The 23,554-nt window shown below is 49.0% G+C and overlaps 1 protein-coding gene across 4 annotated transcripts; it reads left to right on the top strand.

Annotated features, from left to right (window-relative positions):
- Nucleotides 1-992: 992 nt before the first annotated feature.
- GOSR2 (golgi SNAP receptor complex member 2) lies at nt 993-18,367 on the top strand. 4 transcript variants are annotated; one of them, XM_074162861.1, is made up of 6 exons: nt 993-1,066; nt 3,850-3,914; nt 8,311-8,419; nt 9,553-9,685; nt 12,475-12,615; nt 15,323-18,367. In XM_074162861.1, exons 1-6 carry the CDS (start codon nt 1,038-1,040, stop codon nt 15,482-15,484), a joined length of 639 nt encoding a protein of 212 aa, XP_074018962.1. In that variant the 5' UTR covers nt 993-1,037; the 3' UTR covers nt 15,485-18,367. The 4 variants fall into 4 exon arrangements, with proteins under 4 accessions (XP_074018962.1, XP_074018965.1, XP_074018963.1 ...); XM_074162862.1 differs by having other exon boundaries at nt 1,038-1,066; nt 8,314-8,419; XM_074162864.1 differs by lacking the exon at nt 12,475-12,615 and having other exon boundaries at nt 1,005-1,066.
- The last annotated feature ends 5,187 nt before the right edge of the window (nt 18,368-23,554 follow it).

Genomic DNA, 23,554 nt, shown 5'->3' with positions numbered 1-23,554 from the left:
AGAGCCCCCTCCAGTCCCTAAAGGGGCTCCAGGAAAGCTGGGGAGGGACTCTGGATCAGGGAGGGGAGCCATAGGAGGAGGGGGAAGGGTTTGACACTGACAGAGGGGAGATGGAGATGAGATCTGGGGAAGAACTTCTTTGCTGTGAGGGTGGTGAGAGCCTGGCCCAGGTTGCCCTGAGAAGCTGTGGCTGCCCCATCCCTGGAGGGGTTCAAGGCCAGGTTGGAGGGGGCTTGGAGCACCCTGGTCTGGTGGGAGGTGTCCCTGCCCAGGGCAGGGGGTTGGAGTAAGATGATCTTTAAGGTCCCTTCCAACCCAAACCATTCTATGATTCTATGATCCTATGACTGAGATCCTTGTGCCCTTTCCCTGCTGATCACATCTCAGTTTGATCTTACCAATGAAATCCAGAACGCAGGAACAGAAGAGCCTCCCCCAACAAAGCCAAGGAGGCAGATGGGGCAAGAAATGACTTTGCCTTCCCCAGTCAAGGATCAGATGGAGCTGCAATAATCCTGCACCTTGCATCCATTTGGCCAGCATCAGGAACTTGTTAGGCGCCTCAGTTGCCTTCTCCTGGGATGGCCTCCCCCCTTGATCCCAAATCCCACAGCAGTCTCTGTGTCTGAGCCTTGAAAGCTCTAGCTTTGACAACCTGAATTTATTTACTGGGCAGCCCTGTTTGATACATAAATGTATTAGGACAAATTCTGTTCCGGCACTGATGTAGCCCTGAACTAGCCCTGGGCAGGGACACCTCCCACCAGAACAGGTTGGTCAAAACCCCGTCCAACCTGGCCTTGAACCCCTCCAGGGATGGGGCACCCGGCCCACCTCTGAGAGAGACCCTCACGCTGACTCTCACCCTCACACCCCGCCCCCGCCATCTTACCCCCCCTCTCTGAGGGCGGTCCGGCAGCGCCCCCCGGCGGCCGCGCCTGGCGCTGTGGGCGGTGTGTTCGCGGCCGCCGGAAGCGGAAGTCGGCGGGGCCGGAAGTGAACGACGGCGACGTGGGCTGCGGAGAGCGCGCGCCGTCATGGAGGGTCTCTACCACCAGACCAACAAGTGCGTGAGGCGGCGGCGGCGGCGGGCGGGCGGCTGTGAGGGGGATGAGCCCCGCGGGGAGACGGGGGGTCGGGGCTGGGGCCGGCCCCCGAGGTCTGCCTGGTGGGTGCAGGGGGAGAGCGTGAGGGTGCAGAGCCTGCCTGCGGCGCGGCGCGCTCGGCGCCCTCCAGAAGCTTTTTCTCTCATAAAAATTCCCGTCTCCCACCCCGGAGCGTTGTCCTGAGGACTGTGCTTCAGCCGGGGAGGGAAGGAAAAGCCTGTCCCTTCGGGCTGGCCGTCTGTCTGTCCAGAGAGCCAGCCTGCTGTTAGCCACGTCAGTCCCAAAGCCAGCAAAGCCTGCTCACCTCGGGATTTTAAAGCACGGGATTGCAAGTATTCCCTGCAAACAAGGGATTCTGTGCTGCTACATGTACATACATTTAAGGCAAGCTAATTTGGTTGGGTTTTTGTGGCGTGTGGGTGTTTCGTGGTGGCTAGCAGAGGCAATTTAAGCCACATTGGGAAATGTGTGATCCTATGACAATAAAACCTGCTCTGTTTCACAGATAATGGTATCTGGTGAGGTATAAAAATGGCAAAATATGGCAAAAAATCTTACAGGTGTGTGTGATGTGGAATAGCTTGTGGGAAGGAGCCAAAAGAGGCAGTTAATGCAACTATTCCAACTTTCAGTGGTTGTGGTTTTCTTTGTTGAGTTCTGTTGAAGGAGGTCGTGTGGTAAGAAAGAGACTCTCTCGGAATGGGGTATGGAGTGACCCTGTAGGGAAGAGCAGGAAATCCTGCTGTTGGTCTAGAAAAACACCCATAATGTTAATTGTTATTAATAATGGGGTAATCTTGGCCTGTTCCCATTTTCACATTGCCTTATTCTGTGATCACAGAATGGTTTGGGTTGGAAGGGACCCTAAAGCCCACCCAGTGCCACCCCCTGCCCTGGGCAGGGACACCTCCCACCAGACCAGGTTGCTCCAAGCCCCCTCCAACCTGGCCCTGAACCCCTCCAGGGATGGGGCAGCCACAGCTTCTCTGGGGATTGTAGTTGCTGAGTTGTGTTTCTGTTGTAGTTTGTTGTCAGTCTGGGGATACTCTGAATTTTTAAACTCTCTTCCCACCTTTTCCCCATAGGAAGAGTTCTAGTGAGTGTGAAGTAGTTTTTCTGATCCAGTTGCATATGATCTGATTTGGATCCTACTCTTGGGTTTCTAGAGAGACGTTTTAAGAGCAACGGGAGTCTCAAGCTGTCTGGGGCGTCCTAGAGAAACCAGTTGAGAACAAAACTGTAGGACAAGTATGGCTTTGCAAGATACTGGCTATTGAATTGGTTCTGTAGTTAATTCTAAGTAATATGGTACTTGTGACATACTCGGTTATCTCTTTAGCAGCTCAGTGTTGTGATTTGGAAGGTAGGGCTGATAGTTATTGAAAAAAATCTCAATAACTGACGAGTAAATATTTTATTACTCTGTGAGGTAAGTTGGTTTCAGAGATCTGGCTTCATAAACATTTGTGCTGCAGTTCTCAAATGGTGCATACACCAGAAAAATAGTCCATTAATGTGACCAAAATTATGATCTCTTAAAATGTTTTTGAAAAAGGTCATGATATTTTTATAACTTTTAAAGTGTATTTTTGAAGGTGGAACCCCAGCTGCTGTGAGATTATTCACACCAAGAATGGCCAAAGGTCCGTCTGTCCCAGTGTGTGCTCAGCATTGCCTAACACAGATCTCTAGGACAGACAGTAAGAAATGGGCAAACATAGGCAATACTTTCCTTGAATATTGTTCCAGTCTCCCAGAAATGTGAGGCCTGGGGGCTTCTTGAAACAGAGGAATTTAACAATCATCAGTGTTTAGGGGTTTTTTTGCCTTTCTTTTTCTTTTGCTACTGCTTGTCAAGCATCAGGAATTCCTTCTCTTCAATTTTAAGCTATCTTTTAGTTTCATTTGATGCCTCTGTAATTCATATGTTGTAAGAGACAGTGAAAGTTACTCCTTATCCACTTTCTTCTGTCCTGTTTGTGCTGTAGGATATCTCCCTACTATCATCTCCAGTCCAGACTGAACAACAGTTTCTTGTATAAAAGCTGCTCTGTACTTTTCATAACATTTATTGTCCTTCTCTGAGCCTTTGCTGGTTCTTTGGTTTTCTCTTTGAGAAGTGAGGGACAAAACCTGTGTTTAGTGTTGAAAATGTGCCCATTTATTCAGCAACATAAAGGTGTGGGATCTCATCAACACTCTTGACTTTAGTGGTGGACGTAGATCACTGCAGATCTGTTATTAACGTCTCACTTGTACCAACTCTTCTCCCAGTCGGATCTTCCCTCTGCTGTGCCCCGTACTGGTGAGTTTTGAATGTGAATCTGGAATCTTGTCTCCGTGGTTGTCTTGGAGTAGGTAGATCTTGGTGGCTTTCAGCATGTCAGGTGTGTGATGCGGGGGAGAGCCCCAGTTCAGGTTATAAATATGAAAAGGGAGCTAGAACTGGACTGGAAATCTTTGAAGAAAGAAAAAGCCCTTCACTTTGAGTTTTGTTTTTAAACTGGAAGTTATTTTGTAGATGCACATTAAGTGAAGGCACAGCTTTCTTCATACTGAAGAATTGTGTTATTTTTTGTGTTCAGTGGTGGGCTGTCTCCACTGAATACCATGTAGCTGATTCCTGTTTTGTTCTAAAAAATACTTTTAAGTAAAAGAAACTGAAAACTGAGGTATTGAAAAGTTGATTTGATTCTGTAGCTGTTAACTGACTTCTGTTAATTTACTCTTTGTCTTTTGATAGGCAAGTCCATGAGGTCCAATCTTACATGGGGCACCTGGAGACTTCAGACAAAGACTCAGTACACTGTAAGTAATTAATTAGTGACAAAAGTCCCACTTCAGTACTAATTTAATTTAGCTTGCATCTTTAACCTTGTATGCTTTAGCATTGTATTTACAATCATTGTTGGAACAAATTTGGCTCTTCAGTCATTGGGATCAACTGGTGAGACACATCACCAATTTAGAATGCATTCAAGTTATTTTACTACTTGACTATAATAAAGTGATGTTTTGTGTGAAGGACAGAACGGAAAAGACAGCACAAGAATTTACATCAAATCATCTTCCTGTTACAGTTCGTTAATTGACAGCTAGTGCTTACTGTGGATGCTTCTGCAATGCCTTGCTCTGGGAAAGCTGGAGATTTTTTGGTGCTGGTGGATCCTGGAGCTCTTTGTCGGGCTGTGCTGTGGAGGCCTTTGATACAAACAGGTTAAGCCCCCCATTGATGCATTCAGGGAGGTGTAACCAACACACTGATGTGGACAGAACTGCACATTGAGGACATCACCGGGCTAGTTTGTTACAAGCTCACAGAAGCACAGAATATTTTTGGTTGGATGGGACCTTTGAGATCATCGAGTCCAACCAACAAACAAATAAACAAAAAAACAAACAAAAAAACCAACCCAAAAAATCCAAGAACACCAAAACCAAACCAAAACAAACACCCACAACCACACACCACCCCACCCACAAACAGACACAAACCAACAATCTCAGCCACCAGACCATGCCCTGAAGTGTCACGTCTACACGTTTCTTAAATACCTCCAGGGATGGCGACTCCACCACCTCCCTGGGCAGGCTGTTCCAGTGCCTGACCACTCTCTCAGTAAAGTAATTCTTCCTGATATCTAATCTAAACCTCCCCTGCCCCAACTTCAGACCATTTCCTCTGGTCCTGTCATTATTCCCTTGGGAGAAGAGGCCAACACCCACCTCTCTACACCCTCCTTTCAGGGAGTTGTAGAGGGCAATGAGGTCTCCCCTCAGCCTCCTCTTCTCCAAACTAAACATGCCCGGTTCCCTCAGCCTCTCCTCATATGACTTGTTCTCTAGACCCCTCAGCAGCTTGGTGGCTCTCCTCTGGACATGCTCCAGCAGCTCAATGTCCTTCCTGTAGTGAGGGGCCCAGAACTGAACACAGCCCTCGAGGTGAGGCCTCACCAGTGCCCAGTACAGAGGCACCATCACTGCCCTGCTCCTGCTGGCCACGCTATTCCTGATACAGGGCAGGATGCTGTTGGCCTTCTTGGCCACCTGGGCACACTGCTGGCTCATGTTAAGCCGGCTGTCCACCAACACCCCCAGGTCCTTTTCTGCCGGGCAGCTTTCCAGCCACTCTTCCCCAAGCCTGTAGCGTTGCTTGGGGTTGTTGTGACCGAAATGCAGGACCTGGCACTTGGCCTTATTAAACCTCATCCCACTGGCCTTGGCCCATTGATCCAACCTGTCCAGGTCCCTCTGTAGAGCCTTCTGACCCTCAAGCAGATCACCACCCCCACCTAGCTTGGTGTCATCTGCAAACTTACTGAGGGTGCACTCAATCCCCTTATCTAGATCATCAATAAAGATATTGAACAAGACCGGCCCCAAAACTGAGCCCTGAGGGACACCACTGGTGACCGGCCGCCAACTGGATTTCACCCCATTAATTACAACTCTCTGGGCACGGCCATCCAGCCAGTTTTTTACTCAGTGAAGAGTACACTTGTCTATGCCATGATTCGCCAGCTTCTCCAGGAGAATGCTGTGGGGGACGGTGTCAAAGGCCTTACCAAAGTCCAGGTAGACAACGTCCACAGCCTTCCCCGCATCGAGAAGGCGGGTCACATGGTCATAGAAAGAGATCAAGTTGGTTAAGCAGGACCTCCCTTTCATAAACCCATGCTGGCTGGCGCGGATCCCTTGGCTGCCCTGCACTTGCCATGAGAGCTCACTCAAGATGATCCTCTCTGTGATCTTTCCCGGTACCGAGGTCAGGCTGACAGGCCTATAGTTTCCCGGATCATCCTTTCGGCCCTTCATGTAGATGGGCGTCACATTGGCCACCCTCCAGTCATCTGGTACCTCTCCTGTTGACCAGGATTGTTGATAGGTAATGGAGAGAGGCTTGGTGAGCTCTCTTGGTGAGCTCAGAAAGCTGAGAAATGTATATGTCTGTCCTGTTGTTTTGGTATTCCTTAAGCATCCACTAACTGGCAGTCTTACCCAAAAGGTGCTTACCCAAAAGGTTCTGGGGAAAATGCTGTGATCTGGCTTGCAGGAATTTCAGCAGGATGATTCTGGTAGTTCCTGCTTGGATCAGAGTTGGAACCTGTAATTTCATCTACTTACAAGAAATATGTAGAACAGCTAAGTCTGAAATTACTTCAGTCAATTTGGACTATAACCCTGTGCTAATAAAATGACTGTAATAAAATACTGTGTTATGTTGTGGCAGGACTTTTTACCCTGGTGCAGAATTGACAAATGTATTTTGGACCTGTGTTTGAAGCCTTAATTCCAGCATGAGTAATTGCTAATGGGCCTCATCAGGAACTTCTGAAGTGAAAGGACACTTGACTGGCGACATGTCTGCACGTGTTGCCTGACTTCTGTTACCCTAAATATATTTGTGAAGCGCGACTTCCATGTAGAAAGGGCTGTGATAACTTTCCTATCAAAAAATAACGACTCATCTACTGGTTCTGGTTTTTGTGGTGGTCGTACTACTCCCAGTACGATGCCAGACTTCCCATCCTGCTCTTCACTGGATGTGATTTGGAACCTCTTGAAAATTTGCATAATTTGCCATCTTGCCTCTGCTACTTGAGCCAGTTTCAGGAGATAGTATTTGTGTACCATCTTCCATAGTCAGTAAATGAACATTCTCTTTCTATATATATGAAGATAGAGGTATGTGCTCTAGATATTAGTCTGTATTTCAGAATTTATGTGAAAAAGGATTATCTTTTGGCTGAAGAGCAGGAATAGGAGCAAGGAAATGAAACTTTTTGTTGCAGCTTTCCTTTCCAACTTGGGGCAAATAATCCCTTCTTGCTCAGAAAAGTGTAAGATGTAATTGTCTTTCTGCTCTCCTGGTTGCTTTTCTGGTAAGTTTAGCTGTTCTGAATGATGGAAAGATGAATTAGGACAATTTGGTTGATTTGTTTCTATACGTGTGAGTTGGATACTCTTTGATTGTCTGAGGTCAAAGGGCAAAGAGAAGGGGCTGTATCTGCTCTTTGCTTTTTCCAAGTTCTGCCAAATGCGATTTTCTGTAAAGTCCTGAGATAAGTGGAGAAGTTGGCAGTTGGTTAATCATGTTTTTCTGGATCCCTCTTTAGTCTAAATTCAAAATAACAACAAATGGTGCCTGTAGGATTTGCTCATTATTTATATTGGGTCTGACCACAGCAGTCCGAGACTCCAGGACTGTCCTCATGCCCGCACGGACGTGACGGTGCTTCTGTCCTCTAATGATGGGTCTGGGGACACGCTCTGGAGGGTGCGACCTTCAGCCTCTCAGCTCACCCTCTTTAGACACAGGAGTGTCAGGTCATTAATGGTGCTCCCAGCTTTCGTCCTTCTGTGCAATTCCTTTCGTCCTCATGTGCAATTCCTTACGTTGGGAAATGCTGGGCTGTGCTGTGGTTAGAAAATGCCAGATGGAAAAGGGGGTTGTGGCTGGTGCCGAGTTCTGCTGTGCAACAACTGCAGTGACTGACACCGTATCACTCTTTCCCTGGCTGTATCGGTTTCCCACCTCATTAAAGTACAAGTACCTGAGTTTGCACTGTGTACCATTGCCCCTCTGCTATTTCAGTGCAGACTATCAGAAGCAATTGCAAGGTAGATGATTACAGAGGCAATTATTTTGTGGCCTTGTTTTCCACCTGCCAGGGCTGCCCAGCCCTGGTTTGGCCACCTCTTTCTGAGCTCCTTGGCCAGTCTGCCCATTCCTGTCAACTCTGGGCTGGGTACGGATGGTGTATATTAACTCTGTGTTAACAGTTTTCAGAGGTTTAAATTGCTATTGTTGTGAGAATCATCCTGGCTATTATATAGTATACTATTATATCTTAACTTTCTTGTGTGAGCAAATCCTGCTGAGGGAACAGGAAGGGGCTGCAGGGGGGAATGTGGGAGCTTTATACCCTAATCCATGGAGCTGATAGGGGAAAAAGGCTCTGATATCTAGAAGGAGCAGAGGCTTTCCTGGCTCTCTCCTTGGAGGAGGAGAGAAATGCAAGAGTCTCAAACCACTGAGTTAAAGAAGTAGCTTTTCATGGTATGTATCGTCCTCAGTTACTTGATTTTCACCCAGTGTGGATTTGCCTGTCAGGTTTTAAATACTGGTTCGAATGCTTTTGAGCTTTTACCTTCACTCAGATTGCAGTTCTTCAATTCAAATCACATTTTTATTTCCTTGCAGTAGTAGAAAATGAGATTCAGGCAAGAATAGACAATATATTCAGCAACTTGGAACGTCTGGAAATCCTGTCCAGCAAAGAACCTCCCAACAAGCGGCAGAATGCTAAACTGTAAGTTCACCTTCCTTGCTGTGATAGCGTAGTGTAGTCTTTGTAATTATTTTCATTAAATTTATTAGAGCCCTTTGCCTTTTGATTTGAGTGGAAACCTTTGTACTTTGCATAACTTATCTCTGTGCTCTCCCGTAGCAAAATTGAGGCACAGAGGCAAAAATCACTGTCCCGCATTTAACCACAGATGGGTGATGGAGCTGGATTCATGGCTCTGTTCTGAGATGAGCAGAACGTGGCACTTGGAGGCTCAGAAAAATCTCTACTTTATATGGCATTTGCTTTTAATGGCATTTGTGGAAGCAAAGAGTAAAATTACTTCACTTGGTGTCATTTTCTCTGGACCATTTTCCTGGCTGTTGGTGACTAAAATAAGGAAGTTTCTAAAGTTTGAGCAGGAGGTTGGACCAGAGACCTCAGACCTCTGTTCTAATTTATTCTGTAACTCTACTGTTAACATTGAGTCCCCAAATGCCTCTGTAGATACTGGGGGTAGATTTCATGTCACCTGTATCAGCGAGGTCAGTATCTGAAATAGTCATCGAGGTTTTCTTTATAGTCATGGAGCGTTTGATCAGAGGCAATGGAGTTTTGGATGTTATTTGTTTAAGCTAATGGAGACGTCTCCTGTATTGCCCACTGACTTTTAAACCCCTTTTAATAAAAACTCAAGCTTAAGAATATAGTGGTAATTAATGAAACTTGAAAGTTTAATCTTTTGTGTGCATGAGGGTCATAAAATAGAAACTGTTCAAATCCTACCATCTTCCCAAATCTTTGTTAAATGACTGTTCTCCTGAAGAGACAGGTCATGGGGTAGGGTGTCTGAGACAGCTCAAGAATTCCGCTTCGCATTCTGTCGTTAGCCTCCAGTGAACTAATCACCTCTTTAGTAGAAAACAGAGGAATGGAAGATCTAAGTCTGGAATATTGGCCTAACATTGAATGTCCTTTGTCTTCTGGATAAGTAGAACCCATCACTATTTATTTATTATTCATCACTGTTGATTTATAATGCTGCATTTGGAACTCGATGATCTTCATGGTTCTATGATTCTTTGATTCTATGATTGTTCATATAAAAAGCACCAGAAAAGAGCTGTGTTTTTATCCCTCGTGTTGGTCCTTTCTAGCCGGGTTGACCAGCTGAAGTACGACGTTCAGCACCTGCAGACAGCTCTGAGGAACTTCCAGCATCGCCGTTACATCCGGGAGCAGCAGGAGCGGCAGCGGGAAGAGCTGCTCGCGCGCACATTCACCACTAATGTAAATATTCCTTATTTTACACCTCTGTCTTCTAGAAGCCATAGTCTTTCAGAGAAGTTTCAGGCAAGACAAAGGCACGACTTTTACTAGGTTGCTGCTGGGCAATGTAAATAGAATAAAAATAGAAAAGAATGACAATACGCATTGAAAAAGTTCATCTCTCATGAGGAAATTTGGGCTATTAAGAGGCAGGAGTCAAAGGCTTCAGAAACTACTGCTTCTGTTTTGCCCCGTGCAGCTCTGTCTGATTTTGTATTTTCCAAAGGGTGAGTGAGGTGGGTGCCAAAGTATCCGTTTTACTTGGATTCGTGTCAAATCCTGAAACTTGTAAAATGTCTGGCTTTTACACACCCTGCTGGCAGTAGATGTCAGCGAGCTGGCATTCGCCCAAATATAAATCACACAGCTGGGAAAAAACCTCTTGCTTTTCATCTCTAAATGATTCAAAAGATTTTAATAACAGGAATGTGTTTCCACCTGTTCTTGCTAATTCCGAGTTCCTCCACTGGGAGCTCCCCCCTCCCCCAGTGCAAATTCCTAGAGGAATTTTGCTCTGAATAATGTAGGTTTGCTTTGAGATTTCACTTTTTCTGCAACTCAAAAGAGAGTAGTTTTTTTTGTTTTGTTTGTTTGTTTATTTTGTTGGGGAGGGTGGTTTGTTGTTTATTTTTCCTGTTGTGGGGTTGATTTGTTTTATTGGTAAGGCACGTAACCTACCATTCATTATGAATGTGAGCGGGAAGTTCTTTGGGATTTGGGAAGTTCGATGCACTTCTGGAAGCTTGACATAAAGATGACATCCAGCATTTTGTTGGCTATTTGGAAATTATAAACAAGCCTTGAAAGGAACACTGAAACTTGAAACCTGATTTGTTTTTAAAACACTGGGGTGTTCCTCTGCAAACTTGGAGAAATTTTCCTGCAGGAAAGCTTGTCCAGAAAAAACCCCATGTGTAAGTGGCAGAGATTTGAAGAGCAGTAGCAGGATTGTGGATGCAAAATAACTGGTGAATTTTTTTTTTTCCTCCTTTAGATGTTGAAAGGTGTCTCAGGATGAATAAAAAAAGGCATGCTCATTTTGTGTTTAAGTCGTTACAAAAATGTGACTTTTAAAGAATGACCCTTTAATAGGAAGATGAGGATTTACTTGTCAGTTATTGGCCTGTTTTGGTTAGAAATTTACATAGTTTCTATTTATATACTGCCCTGTTCTATTAAATAGAAATGTCAGCTGAGCATGTAAACATCCGGAATAAATCGCTGTAACACACGTGACAGCTTTTGAAAGCTGTTCTGAACATTTTGCTCTATTTGAAGATAAATACAGCCTTTATCTTTAAAGCCTTCCCCTGTGCCATTCTGGAGAAAACCACTAACAGCAAATGAAGGATACGATCCCATCTAATCTAACTGTGAGGAGGGTCAAAAATCTGCTTTGAAGTCTTTCTTGCTGCCTCGTTGTTAAAAAAAAACCAAACAAAACCAACCCTACAAGCTCCTCTTCTAGGAAGTGGAGTCCCTGCTGATTTGAGGTTTAAGAAATATCTTAAACAATAGCCATTCAGGTGCAAATCCAAGTGCCTCTGCTCTGCAGGCTCATTTGAGACAAGACACTTGTCTCAGCGCTTCGTTAACATTTGATGAGAGACGTGTGGGGTCGTGTGGGGTCGCGGCTTTTTCATCCAGGAACTTGGGCTCTCACTGCCACTAGCTCTGTCCTTTATTCTTCATCCTTTTACAGCAAGTGGGGCCGCCCCAGGCAGAACAGCATCTAACACTGGATCGTACATGTCATTAAAATGTTAACATTTTTCTTAACCACTAATTGCCAGAGTCTACTCAGAGCAAATCTGGTGTCACCTGTGTGTGACCGAGCGCTGGCAGTCGGGTGTGGGTTTAACCATCTTCTGCCCAAAGATGACTTCTGCAGTTTGGTGGCTGCTGTGAGTGCCCGGGAGTGTCCCCACACCAGCGCTCACCAGGGCCACGCTTCCTGCTGGTACAACAACGTGGGGCGATGGCTGATGGGCTCGACTCTCCATGGAATGGTGTCCAGAGAAGATCAGACTGGAGGCTTTGAAAGACAGAAGTGATCACATTCTCTGACTCTTGTGTCATCCACGTTACGGGATTTTATCGAGTTATTTCCATGTCAAGATTCACAGTTTCTAGTTGTGCTAATGCATCTTTTCTGGAAAAACATTAAATTATTATTTTTTTTTAGACAAGGCCTTGGGTGTTGGGTGAGTCAGCCCTTCAGGGAATGAGGTCCGTGTCTGTTTGACCTCACTATCAGAAATTTGTGTCACGTTGTAAACTTACAGAATGTCATCTCCCCGACAGAGTGTGTTGAGGCCTTTTCTCGCTTAGAAATGTGATAGTAAACCTTTCAAAAGACTTTCTTTTGCAATGATCAGATCATTCCTTGTTAAACACCTTCTGTTCATTTGGATGTTCTCTCTTGGAATACTCTTTCCTACACGTCATAAACTGAGATTATAAAAAATTCCCCACTTTAATCTGACTTTTTTTCCTTCGAGACCTACTTGCAGTTGATCAGCTGATGAACTTTGCCTTTTGGCTTGCTTCTTCAAGGCTTCTCTAAATTCCTTTTTTCCCCTCGAATATTAATGTTGTATTTAATATCCTTACAAAAAAATGTTTAAAACACAACCCTTCAAATCTTGTCAAGTCTTTGCCACATCTGTTTCTGCATGTCCTTTTTCTGGATCTATCTGTGTCCGGGCAGTGACTGAGGAGGTAACCGAGACCCTGCGTTTCCCCTACAGGACTCTGACACCACCATCCCCATTGATGAAACGCTGCAGTTTAACGAATCCCTGCAGAATGCCCACCGCGGCATGGACGACCTCATCGGCAGCGGCACCAACATCCTGCAGGGGCTGAGGGACCAGAGAATGACATTAAAGGTGGGGGCAGCACTTTTTTCCCCAAAAGACCCCCCATTTTTCTGTGTTCGTGATGACCAGGCTGAGTAAAATAAAGATGTTTCTGGCAGCTCATGCTTCCGGCTGAGAATGCTGGGAAAGGCCCAAACTCCATTTAACTAAACCTGAAATCTTGACTTTTTATCATCTTATTAGGAATATCTTTAGGCTCTCTTTGTGGCTGAACGGCCATGCAGTCTTCAGCAGCACAGCCGTTAGTATTTGGAGTGTGGAATATCCTGGTTTTTTCCCTTACGGGGTTTTTTCTGTTTGTTTATTTGTGTTTTTTTTTGTTGAAGTGAGGAGTGGGAGTTTGGTGCTGGTGAGCACGCCCTGCCTGGGCTGTGGCACGTCAAGGACACTCAGGTCAGAGCTGTGACAGCGAAGGTGTCGGTGTGTCTCTAATTCTGGGAGCGTCACGTTCCTGTGTCTTCAGGGGGATGTTTCTTCTCACTCGCAGATGAGGAAACATCTGTTCATACCCTTTGCCACTCAGCTTGGATTTTCTCACACTCTCAAAGACTTTGGGGCTCATTTACACGTCTGGCAGAGGCAGCCAGCACAGAGGCAGCTTATCGAGATGAATGGGTTCATTTGGGAGCATGTTCATCCATGCAACTTCTTGGATTTTGGATATAAATAGACAGGTATGAACCAAGTATTCCCAAATTGCCACAAGGCCTTAACTGTTCCCAGTTGCACTACTCCACTGCTCCATGGACTGCAAGAATTGAAAAGTCTTCACTTTCCTATTGCTTTTTGGTTTCTCTTCTCCAAGCACGGTCTTCTTTTGTTCTGAAGTAGTGTGAAAAGATTGCTGCAGAGAGAAGTGCTGAAGTCAGAGGTAGGATCCAGGGGTTTAATGTGAGGTGGATGAAATGAAGGTGAAAAATTTGATTATGTTTTACCAGCTGAGACATAACCAGTTACTTCGGTAGAAGCCTGAGTAGGTTTTCAGGACCTTTGCTGAAATCAGGTTATCTAATTTGGCATTGCAAATCTGTAGATTTTATGGATTGAGTTTGTGCCTGTATGTCTAATATAGTTGATGTAAATTCTTTCCTCAGAGAGCTGTTCGGATCTTAAGTCGGGCTGAAATTCAAAACCATTCCCAAATTTCACCCTTTTATTCTTCTGAGACCAAAGATACAGTGGACTGTGAGAACAGAAGCTTTTTTATTATTTTAAAGTCAAAGGGTGGTAGTAGAGCACTGTGCTGGGAATCCGTGCTTTGACCTTGCTCAGAGGAGAATTAACTGAAGCTTTACAGCTTCCTGAAGCAGGTGTTTTTTAAGGACTTGGACCCAGAAGTCACTCTGAGAGAGCAGGTCTGTGATGATGGCCGTGACAAGGCTGCTCTCAGCAGCACCCGTCTGTGTGCACACCCAGGTGCCACGGAGGCAGGTCCTGGACAGTTTCTCTCTGATTCCACGTTGTGAGCACAGAGCAGCACCTCTGCCAGCCCATCCAGGCGTTACCCACCTCTCTGTCTTGTCTCACCGGCCTGTACCATCCTGACTCTGCAGCCAGGAGTTCTCTCCCTGCTTCCCAGAGGGGATGGTCCAGCTCTGACCTGTGCCCAGAGCACGTCTATGTGCCTGCGTTTCATGGAATTATAGAATGGTTTGGAAGGGACCTTAAAGCCCACCCAGTGCCACCCCCTGCCCTGGGCAGGGACACCTCCCACCAGACCAGGTTGCTCCAAGCCCCCTCCAACCTGCCCTTGAACCCCTCCAGGGATGGTGCAGCCACAGCTTCTCTGGGCAACCTGGGCCAGGCTCTCACCACCCTCACAGCAAAGAAGTTCTTCCCCAGATCTCATCTCCATCTCCCCTCTGTCAGTGTCAAACCCTTCCCCCTCGTCCTAGGGCTCCCCTCCCTGATCCAGAGTCCCTCCCCAGCTTTCCTGGAGCCCCTTGAGGGACTGAAATACAAATTTCACATGGTTTCTTTTGACTGTTGTCCTGAAATAAAGTAGGATGTTTCCTGCTGAACTGCAGCAGTCACTCCCTCGGCTCGTTTCCTGGTACCCCCAGTTCTGCATCTTACTGGGTTTCGCTGTCATCTGGTAACTGGTGGGATCCATGTTCTTAATAACACCAACTGTCAGCAGTGAAACACGCCCGAGGTCTGGGCCTGCCCGCAGTAACCTGCTCCAGTCTTTTCCAGTGCTTTTCTCCAGAAGGGTTTCTTGAAATCTCACTAATTACATTTTCATGTGCCTTTTCATTGCACTCTGCCATGAGCCTTACAAGTTTCTGGACCTCCTTCTCAGTCTCTGTTGGTGTGGGCTGTACCTCAGCAGGAGGGAAGTCCTGAAGGAACGGTCTGACCAAGAAGCTTCAAGCTCTTCAGACTGTGTCTGAAAAAGGACCAGAAAAAACTCTAAATGCCTCCGTGGGGAGTGTGTTTTCTCTGAGCCGCTCTCTATGATGCCTCTGTCTGGAGAGATTGTTTTGTATCTTTAACCACGTTCCTGTTCCTGTGTGTGAATTAATGAGTCTCATCATCCTGTAATTTCCAGGGGCCTGTGGCCACCTCCCCTTCAATTGTGGGAACTGGGGGCTGATCCAAGTTCCATCAGTCCGAATCCATCACTTGCCATCTGTGATGAAATATTCTTGGACTGTGGAATAAGGAGCGTTGGACCATGAGGTTAATTGTTTCTTTGTTTTCTTTTTCTTCTTAGGGCACTCATAAGAAGATCCTGGATGTTGCCAACATGTTGGGCTTATCCAATACAGTGATGCGGCTGATTGAGAAACGAGCCTTTCAGGACAAATACTTCATGATCGGGGGAATGATTTTGACTTGTGTAATTATGTTCCTCGTTGTGCAGTACCTGACATGAGCTGCTGACTTCTTGCTTGCCGGAGGAGATCGTCTCTTGGAGCAAGAGGAACTGTCCTCCAAAGTGTCCTTTCCTCCGAGCGCCGCTTTGGCTGAGCCCCATCCCCTGTGAACTTCAGAGTTTACAAATCACACTCGGACACACGTCACGTGGAAAGCACGTAGGGAAACAACTTTTTCTGGGGACGCTGTAGTTGAGAATAGCCCTGTGGAAATTCCCCCGGCCTTTACTGCTCTCACCTCGCTCTCTGCAAGTTTAAGAGTCTGGTTAAACAGGAAGCCGAAGGAAAAATTTTCCCCCGCTGTGTTGCAAGGTAGGAGTGCCCTTTTGGGTTGGGATGAGAGGATGCAGTCGAGCCTTTCCCGTGCCTGCTAGAAGTGACCTAAATCACTGTATTTGGCAATGAAAGGATGCCACCGAGGGGAATTTTGCACCGTGGAGACGCTCCTGGGGAATAAGTGCGCAAAAAGAGGCGGGAGGTGAAGGGTTCCCCTCCGCAAACTCCCCGCGTTGCCTGGAGGGAGAAGGGTTTGTGGGGAAGGGTCTTACAGCATGGTTGCAACCTCAGTGAAGTTTTTGTTCGCACATACAGTATTAACCAGCACAGATCTTCCCGGTTTAGGCTGAAACGCCTCTCTCTAGGGTATGTTTTGGTACCTTTTTATGCCCCGCTGATTCTCAGTGGAAGCTGAACCTTGTGCTCCCGCCTGAGCGTCAGGGCTGCGTCCTCTCCCTCTGCCTCGTCCCAAACCCGGCCTCCGAAAACTGTAAGACTCTGACATTTTTAGTGCTTTGGTGTGTTGTATTCACTTTCCGAGGAGGTTGGTTGGGGTTTGTGCTCTGTAGCTGGTGTTTTTTTTTTGAGGAAGTGGGCAAGCCCTCGCTGCGCTCAAACTTGGACTCGTGGGGTTTATGTTCATGGGAGTGGAACGGGCTCTCGGCCGCTCTTTGTGTTCAGCGTAACTGGGATCAGGGCAACAGAGATTTCACCTAAAATCAGTGTCATCAGAAGAGTTTCCTGAAGTGATGTGCCTTGGGGTGGAGACATCCCTCGTCCCTGGGAAGGCTGTACTTTGCGTTACCTGAAAAATGACTGAAGGACATTCTCGCAGAGACCACAGCGGCTCAGATCCATCTCCTTGGCTGCAGATACCTGTCCACGGTTAAACATCAACGGTTGTGAAACGCTGCATTGTTTAAATACGGTGCTCCCTCCCCACAGGCTCCCTTAGAGTGGCTGTCCTGGGGTTTTGGGCACCATCCATTTCAGTCAGCCCCAGGAACATCCCCATCCCGATCCATGTGGAGCTTCTCCAGGTGTGGGACGGTGGCCCAGACGTGCCATATTCAGATGATAGGGCATCGTTCTGGAAATCCTTTCTTTTTTTTTTTTCCTGTCTGGAATGGTGGTGGGTCTTTAGTAACAGATCACAAGTTCTGCATCCTCTTGGCTGCGATCATCATATTAATAACGGTAAAAAATGGATTTCAGTTAATGTGGGCGAGTGAAACGGGCTTTAGCCGGGCTGGTTTACAGTGGCATGGACTGGCCCCTGTGCTGTGGCATGGCTGTAAAGCCCAGATGAGAGTGCCCAGTTTGCCCAGTTGGCTTCCAGCTGGGAGCCTGGGGCAAGCGATGGGCCAGCAGGTAGCACCGGTGGCTGCGGGAGGGGAGGCCAAGGCCGCCAGTGCCCAGAGGATCCTGTCAATGGTTCAGCAGGAGAAGCCTCAGTGCCCGTGGAATGTCCCATGTGCCACACACCTCCTGGCTGCCTCGTTTGGTGCTTCTCAAGCGGTTTGGGCTCCTCGCGTTCCTCGCCAAGGAAACCCAGCAGCAGAGACCGAGCACAGAGTCGGTTTCATGTGAGCCTGAGGGACTGGGGAGTTAAAAGGAAAAGAGGAAGTCTCTGTGGGAGATCATCTCTCTTACTGGATCTTTAACCTAAATTTACGTTAAATTTATTTTAAATATGAAACCTGAAAGGTTTAGCAGACTCACTTGTGAGACCATCTTCTGTGAGGTCAGGTGGGCACCTTGCGAGGCATCCCTGGCAAATCTCTTTCTGTTCTGATAAACTGGTCCAATTCCACCTTGATTTTATAACTTTATGGTTTAGTGCTTAGAGGATGACACTTAACGGTGTCTAAAGTTTATGTGGTTGTGACCTGGCGTAGCAGGCTTTCTCTTACACCGAGGTGGGACCCCGGCCAATTTGTTTTCTTTTTTTGGCTCGTGGAGCCATAAAATAATTGGAACTGGATTTTTTTTTTTCTGGTTTTGAGACCATCTTGGCTTTTTAATGGGTTTCTCTGTTCATTTATTGAGTCTCCTTGTCCTCATGTAGCCAATGTCCTTTTTGGATGCAATGTGTCCTTGCTGTTCACTGTGTCTGAAGGTGGGATGTGGGGCCTGAAGGAACCGCTCATGTAACTGGATTTGATGATCTGCAGCTTCACATTTGTGCTACGTGTGGACTCCAAAATGATTCCTGGGAGCTTCTGTGCTCTCTCGGTTGGTGTAGAACCCTCCAAGCCTCGGTCGTTCCCGTGTGCTGTGGTCACAGCATGGGGTGGGAGTCCCTCTGACATGGAATGGGACAGAGCTGGAACCTGGTGGCTTCACATGCTGCCGCTGCAGCTCCCTGTGAAGTTCCTTTTCCTACGAAAGACAACGTTTCCCTCAGCAGAGCTGTTCTGCTTCCCAACTTCTGGGGCACAGCAGGGGTTCCAGCCGGTGGAGGAACCGCTCTCTCCCAGGAGGACTCTGTGGAAACGAACTTGCATCTGGAAAAAACCTTTTTACCAGTATTTTATACATAAAGGGGCAGGGGTGGGACATGATGTGATTCATGTGATGTGAATACAGATATTTTTTTTTCAACCAAAATGAAGTGGGTTTTTTTTTTTCACCTTGACTAACATGTAAGGTGCTGGACAAATGCCAAAATTCTAAATCTTGGTGCAGCCAAGGCAGGAGGCTGCTGTGGCCGAAGGGGGAGCCCCAGCCTGAGCTCGGCTGTGAAAAGGATGTTCACCGAAAGCGGAAGCAGGGCTGGGCTACCAGGAGGCATCACGGACTGGACGGAGCTGGAAGGGATGTCTGGAGACCATCCCGTCCAACCCCCTGCCAGAGCAGGTCCACCCAGAGCAGGTCCCACAGGAACGTGTCCAGGTGGGATTTGAATGTCTCCAGAGAAGGAGACTCCACCACCTCTCTGGGCAGCCTCTTCCAGGGCTCTGCCACCCTCACAGGAAAGAAGTTCTTCCTCATGTTGAGATGGAATTTCCTGTGTCCCAGTTTGTGCCCATTGCCCCTTGTCCTGTCTCCAGGTATCACCGAGAAGAGTCTGGCCCCATCCTCCTGCCACCCACCCTTTAGCTATTGCTCAGCATCGATGAGATCCCCTCTCAGTCTGTTCTTCTCCAGCTGAACAGCCCCAGGTCCCTCAGCCTCTCCTCGGCAGAGAGATGCTCCAGTTCCTCATCATCCTCGCAGCCTCTGCTGGACTCTCTCCAGCAGTTCCCTGTCCTTGTACTGGGGGGCCTAGAACTGGTCCCAGTGCTCCAGCTGTGGCCTCCCCAGGGCAGAGCAGAGAGGGAGGATGACCTCCCTCCACCTGCTGGCCACGCTCTTCTTGATGCCCCTCAGGAGACCATTGGCCTTCTTGGAACGGCCAGATGTTACTCAGGGGTCAAAGGCAAAGCTCATCTGATGCTGAAAGCAGTGAGGAGGGTAAGAAGGGCCTGTATAAATGCACTGGTGGCAAAGGGGACCAAAGCCACCAGCCAAAGGGACAGGGACGCTACAGGAGCCGGTGGGTGATGGCAGGAAGGTGGGTGGTGGCAGATGTCCCACCCCAGGGGAGTGGTGGCTTCTGTGCAGCTGGGGAGTGTGGAGCCCGATGGAAACACATGGGGGGGCCAGAAACCGGGAGAGTCCTGCACACGAGGGAGAAGGTCCAAGGGGAACCGCGGGGGAGAGGGGTGGGGGGGAATTTCCTTCCCAGTTCATGAGACTGGATGGAGAGAGGGTGAGGGCTCTGCAGAGGAGGGGGCACCAGCAGGGAGGGGGGCACAGGGACGCGGCGGAGCAGCCCTGTCTGCACCCTGCTGTAGGATGTGGGTCCCATGGCGCTGTGGGGTGGGAAGGTGTGTACCCCCAGTGATGCTGGCACTGGTGAGACTGCTGGTGACAGGCTAGTACGGCCCTGGAGGTGGTGGGAGCTCAGAAGGGTGGTAGGAATGGTGGTGGAACAGGCGTGTGGGGGCAGCTGAGGTGGGGGCTGCAGAGCTCTGCTGTGGGGCAGGTACCCAGGACTTCAGTGTTCTCTGCCGGCTCCTTGGAGGGGGCCACAGGAGGGGGCTGGAGTCCCTGTGTCCTGCCCAACCTTCCCTCCAGGTTCTAATGAAGAACAGCTAAAGAAAGTGTGGCCACCAGGTCACGGGATTCTGCCCCTCTGCTCTGCTCTGGTGAGACCCCACCTGGAGCACTGAGTCCAGCTCTGGAATCCTCAGCGCAGGAAGGACATGGAGCTGTTGGAGCGGGGCCAGAGGAGGCCACGGAGATGCTGGGAGGGCTGGAGCCCCTCTGCTGTGAGGACAGGCTGAGAGAGTTGGGGGGGTTCAGCCTGGAGAAGAGAAGGCTCCGGGGGAGACCTTAGAGCCCCTTCCAGTCCCTCAAGGGGCTCCAGGAAAGCTGGGGAGGGACTCGTGATCAGGGAGGGGAGCCATAGGAGGAGGGGGAAGGGTTTGACACTGACAGAGGGGAGATGGAGATGAGATGTGGGGAAGAACTTCTTTGCTGTGAGGGTGGTGAGAGCCTGGCCCAGGTTGCCCAGAGAAGCTGTGGCTGCCCCATCCCTGGAGGGGTTCAAGGCCAGGTTGGAGGGGGCTTGGAGCAACCTGGTCTGGTGGGAGGTGTCCCTGCCCAGGGCAGGGGGTGGCACTGGGGGGGCTTTAAGGTCCCTTCCAACCCAAACCATTCTGTGATTCTGTGTGATTCTGTGGAAAACTTGGAGGGCAAAATGTGGCTGTTGATAAAAGAAGTCGTGGATTTAAAATGTGAGATAAGGTCGGTTGGGGAATCGGGTGAGGGGTTGGAGTATCTTCCTCTTGCAATTATGTCTTGTTTTGCAGTAAGAAGTTCCCTACAGCTACAAACCACTTCCTACAGCAGCAAATACCCAGCAAAGACTGCAAAGAAAAGTTAAAAATTCATCCCGTGCTGTAGGGATGAAGTAGATGATCGATCAGCTCAGCCTCTGGCACCGCTGAGCCGGGGCTTCACGGTTCATCTTCTCGGTGGTCCTTGAAGGACCTCAACGTGCTGAGCAGCAGTTCCAGCCTGGAAACCGAGTGGCCGATTCACCCGTGTGCGTTCGGGTGCGACTGGAAGAAGAAATCTGTATAAAACACAGGTTTTGAAACAAAGAGAGGAAGCGCAGTCCCTGCTTTAGCAGCTCAAAGCAGAGCTCAGTGTGGGGTATGCAGATTGGAGGGGGAGATAACGACTAACGACCTTCTGATGGGGTGGGGCAGAATTCAGTCAGAAGGAAGATGGTGCAGATAAGGACTAGGGGGTGTTGATACTTGTCCCGTAACCAAAGCTTAACACACGGGTGCCTGTATTACCTGCCGTTTCCAGATGTTAACCCTATAACGCAGGATTACAACCCATATTAAGCATCGACGCCTCCCCCAGAACGACGCAAACTCAGTGGTGACACCCCCCCCCCATCCCCACAGCATCCCCATCCACTGCCCCAGCTGCAGAAGGAAAATGTCTCTCTGTGCTCTAACACAGCCCGAAGGCGATGGTGTCGCCTTTTCACAGTAACACCCTGTAAATACATCCTGTAAATACACCCATTTCGGTCGTTGCTCTGCAGAGGGTGCTCCTGCCTCGCTCTGCTCTGTCTTGCCCGAGGGCTCTGCGGAGCCCACCCCCCCCACCCCCCTTCAGCAACCACTTGGCTCTTGTCCTGCGGCTCTTGGGAGTCTGCACCTCGATTTAAGAAGGGGAAAAGCTTAGAGAAAAAAAGGGGGGAAATAAAACAGCAACTGGGGAGCGGGGAACAATAAGTGACAGCAACGGTCCAGAAATGGGCTGCAGAAATGACGTCCCAGCTGGGACTCGGGTGACACCAGACTCCCCCTACACAGGGCAGGTTTATTGTCTGAGACACCCGTTGTGTTGGATACAGTAAAGACGAGCTGCTGCCCGTGACCATCGGGGGATCTCTGGGGTAACTGGGATCACACAGAATCCCAGGCTGGCCAGGGTTGGAAGGGACCTCGAGATCATCCAGTCCAACCCCCAGCCAGAGCAGGTTCACCCAGAGCAGGTTGCACAGGAACATGTCCATGGGGGTTTGAATGTCTCCAGAGACAGAGACTCCACCACCTCTCTGGGCAGCCTGTTCAGTAAAGAAGTTCCTCCTCATGTTGAGACGGAATTTCCTGTGTCCCAGGTTGTGCCCGTTACCTCGTGTCCTGTCCCCGGGCACCACTGACACCCACCCCTTAAGTATTTATAGGCATTGATCAGATCCCCCCTCAGTCTTCTCCAGACTAAAAAGACCCAGGTCCCTCAGCCTCTCCTCGTAAGAGAGATGCTCCAGTCCCTTGATTATCTACGAAGCCTCTGCTGTACCCTCTCCAGCAGTTCCCTGTCCTTCCTGAACTGGGGAGCCCAGAACTAGACCCAGTGCTCCAGATGTGGCCTCCCCAGGGCAGAGCAGAGGGGCAGGATGACCTCCCTTGATCTGCTGGTCACCCTCTTCTCGAGGCACCCCAGGATGCCATTGCCCTTCTTGGCCACAAGGGCACATTGCTTGCTCATGGTCATCCTGTTGTCCACCAGGACTCCGAGGTCCCTCTCTGCAGAGCTGCTCTCCAGCAGGTCACCCCCAACCTGTCCTGGTGCAGGGGGTTATTCCTCCCCAGGTGCAGCACCCTACTCTTGCCCTTGGTGAACTTCATTAGGTTCCTCTCTGCCCAACTCTCCAGCCTTCCCGGACACTGGATGGGAGACGAATGGGATGGTTCCATCTCCCTACTCTGGAATGTGCACATCAGAACTGCACGGAGACCCTTTGGCTCAGGCTCCAAAGAAACATGCTCAGCTTGGCAGCGACGTGAGCAGCCCATCAGCCGCCACTTTGATTTCCATTCTCTTGCTGAGCCAGCACTCCTAAACCATCTCTAAGCTGAAACCAGGCTTTTGGGTGGAAATGACTTCTTAAATGTGGTTTGGTTGTAAAGTGGAGATCTGGGGCCAGAGCCTGATCTGCCAGGAAAAGGAGACACTGTGCCACCCTCAGTAACCCCGGGCGGTCTCACCTGCTGGAACCTGAAGTTCAGAAGCAGGAGTTAGTTCCCTGGGGAGTTAAAGGCCACACGCAACTGATGAGCGTAGCTCAGGCTGAACTGCTGCTGCAGAGCTGGGGAACACCTAGAATGGTTTCTGGAGAGAGCCCCTGGACAGCCTGGTCCCCGCCACTGAGTGGAGCTGCTGCACCTCTGTGGTCGGGAGACCCATCAGACACCACCCAGGGCTGCGGGCACCGGGAGGAACAACAAAGAACTCCAGCGTGTCCAGGCTGCCCAACAGAGAGGAACCTGTGCCTAAAGGGAAACGCTGCCTCCTCTCCTCCTTCCTGAGTCACCAGCGACAACTGCCAACACAACCACTTCCAGCCCAAACTTCCATAGGCATTTCTGGTCAGACTGGTCCTATAGCTCAGAAACGTCCCAGCAGACAGGGTGCACCCAGAGTCAGCACAGGCACCGCTGAGCCACCAACAAACTCGGGCTGGGGGAAGAGTCACCCAGGCCTGTGCCCAGAAACGCCCCCAGCGGCCAAAAGGGACTGGTATTTCCCCACGTCCCATCAAGGGACACGTCCAGCCTCGAGGGAAGGTGGGGAAGGCTCCAGCATGGCCCAGCACGAGACAAAAAGAGGATTTAACACAGGAATACGTGGCTGTGGCTGCAGTGACAGTCACATGGGAAGTCCTCGCTCTGCCACCTTGGGCATTTTAAAATATTCCTTGTCTGGTGGTAAATGCA

The sequence above is a fragment of the Numenius arquata genome, chromosome 23 (assembly GCF_964106895.1).
Source record: "Numenius arquata chromosome 23, bNumArq3.hap1.1, whole genome shotgun sequence".
Lineage (NCBI taxonomy): Eukaryota > Metazoa > Chordata > Aves > Charadriiformes > Scolopacidae > Numenius > Numenius arquata.
Note: the sequence above shows the minus strand (reverse complement) of the source record. Positions and strands in the feature narration are given on the sequence as shown.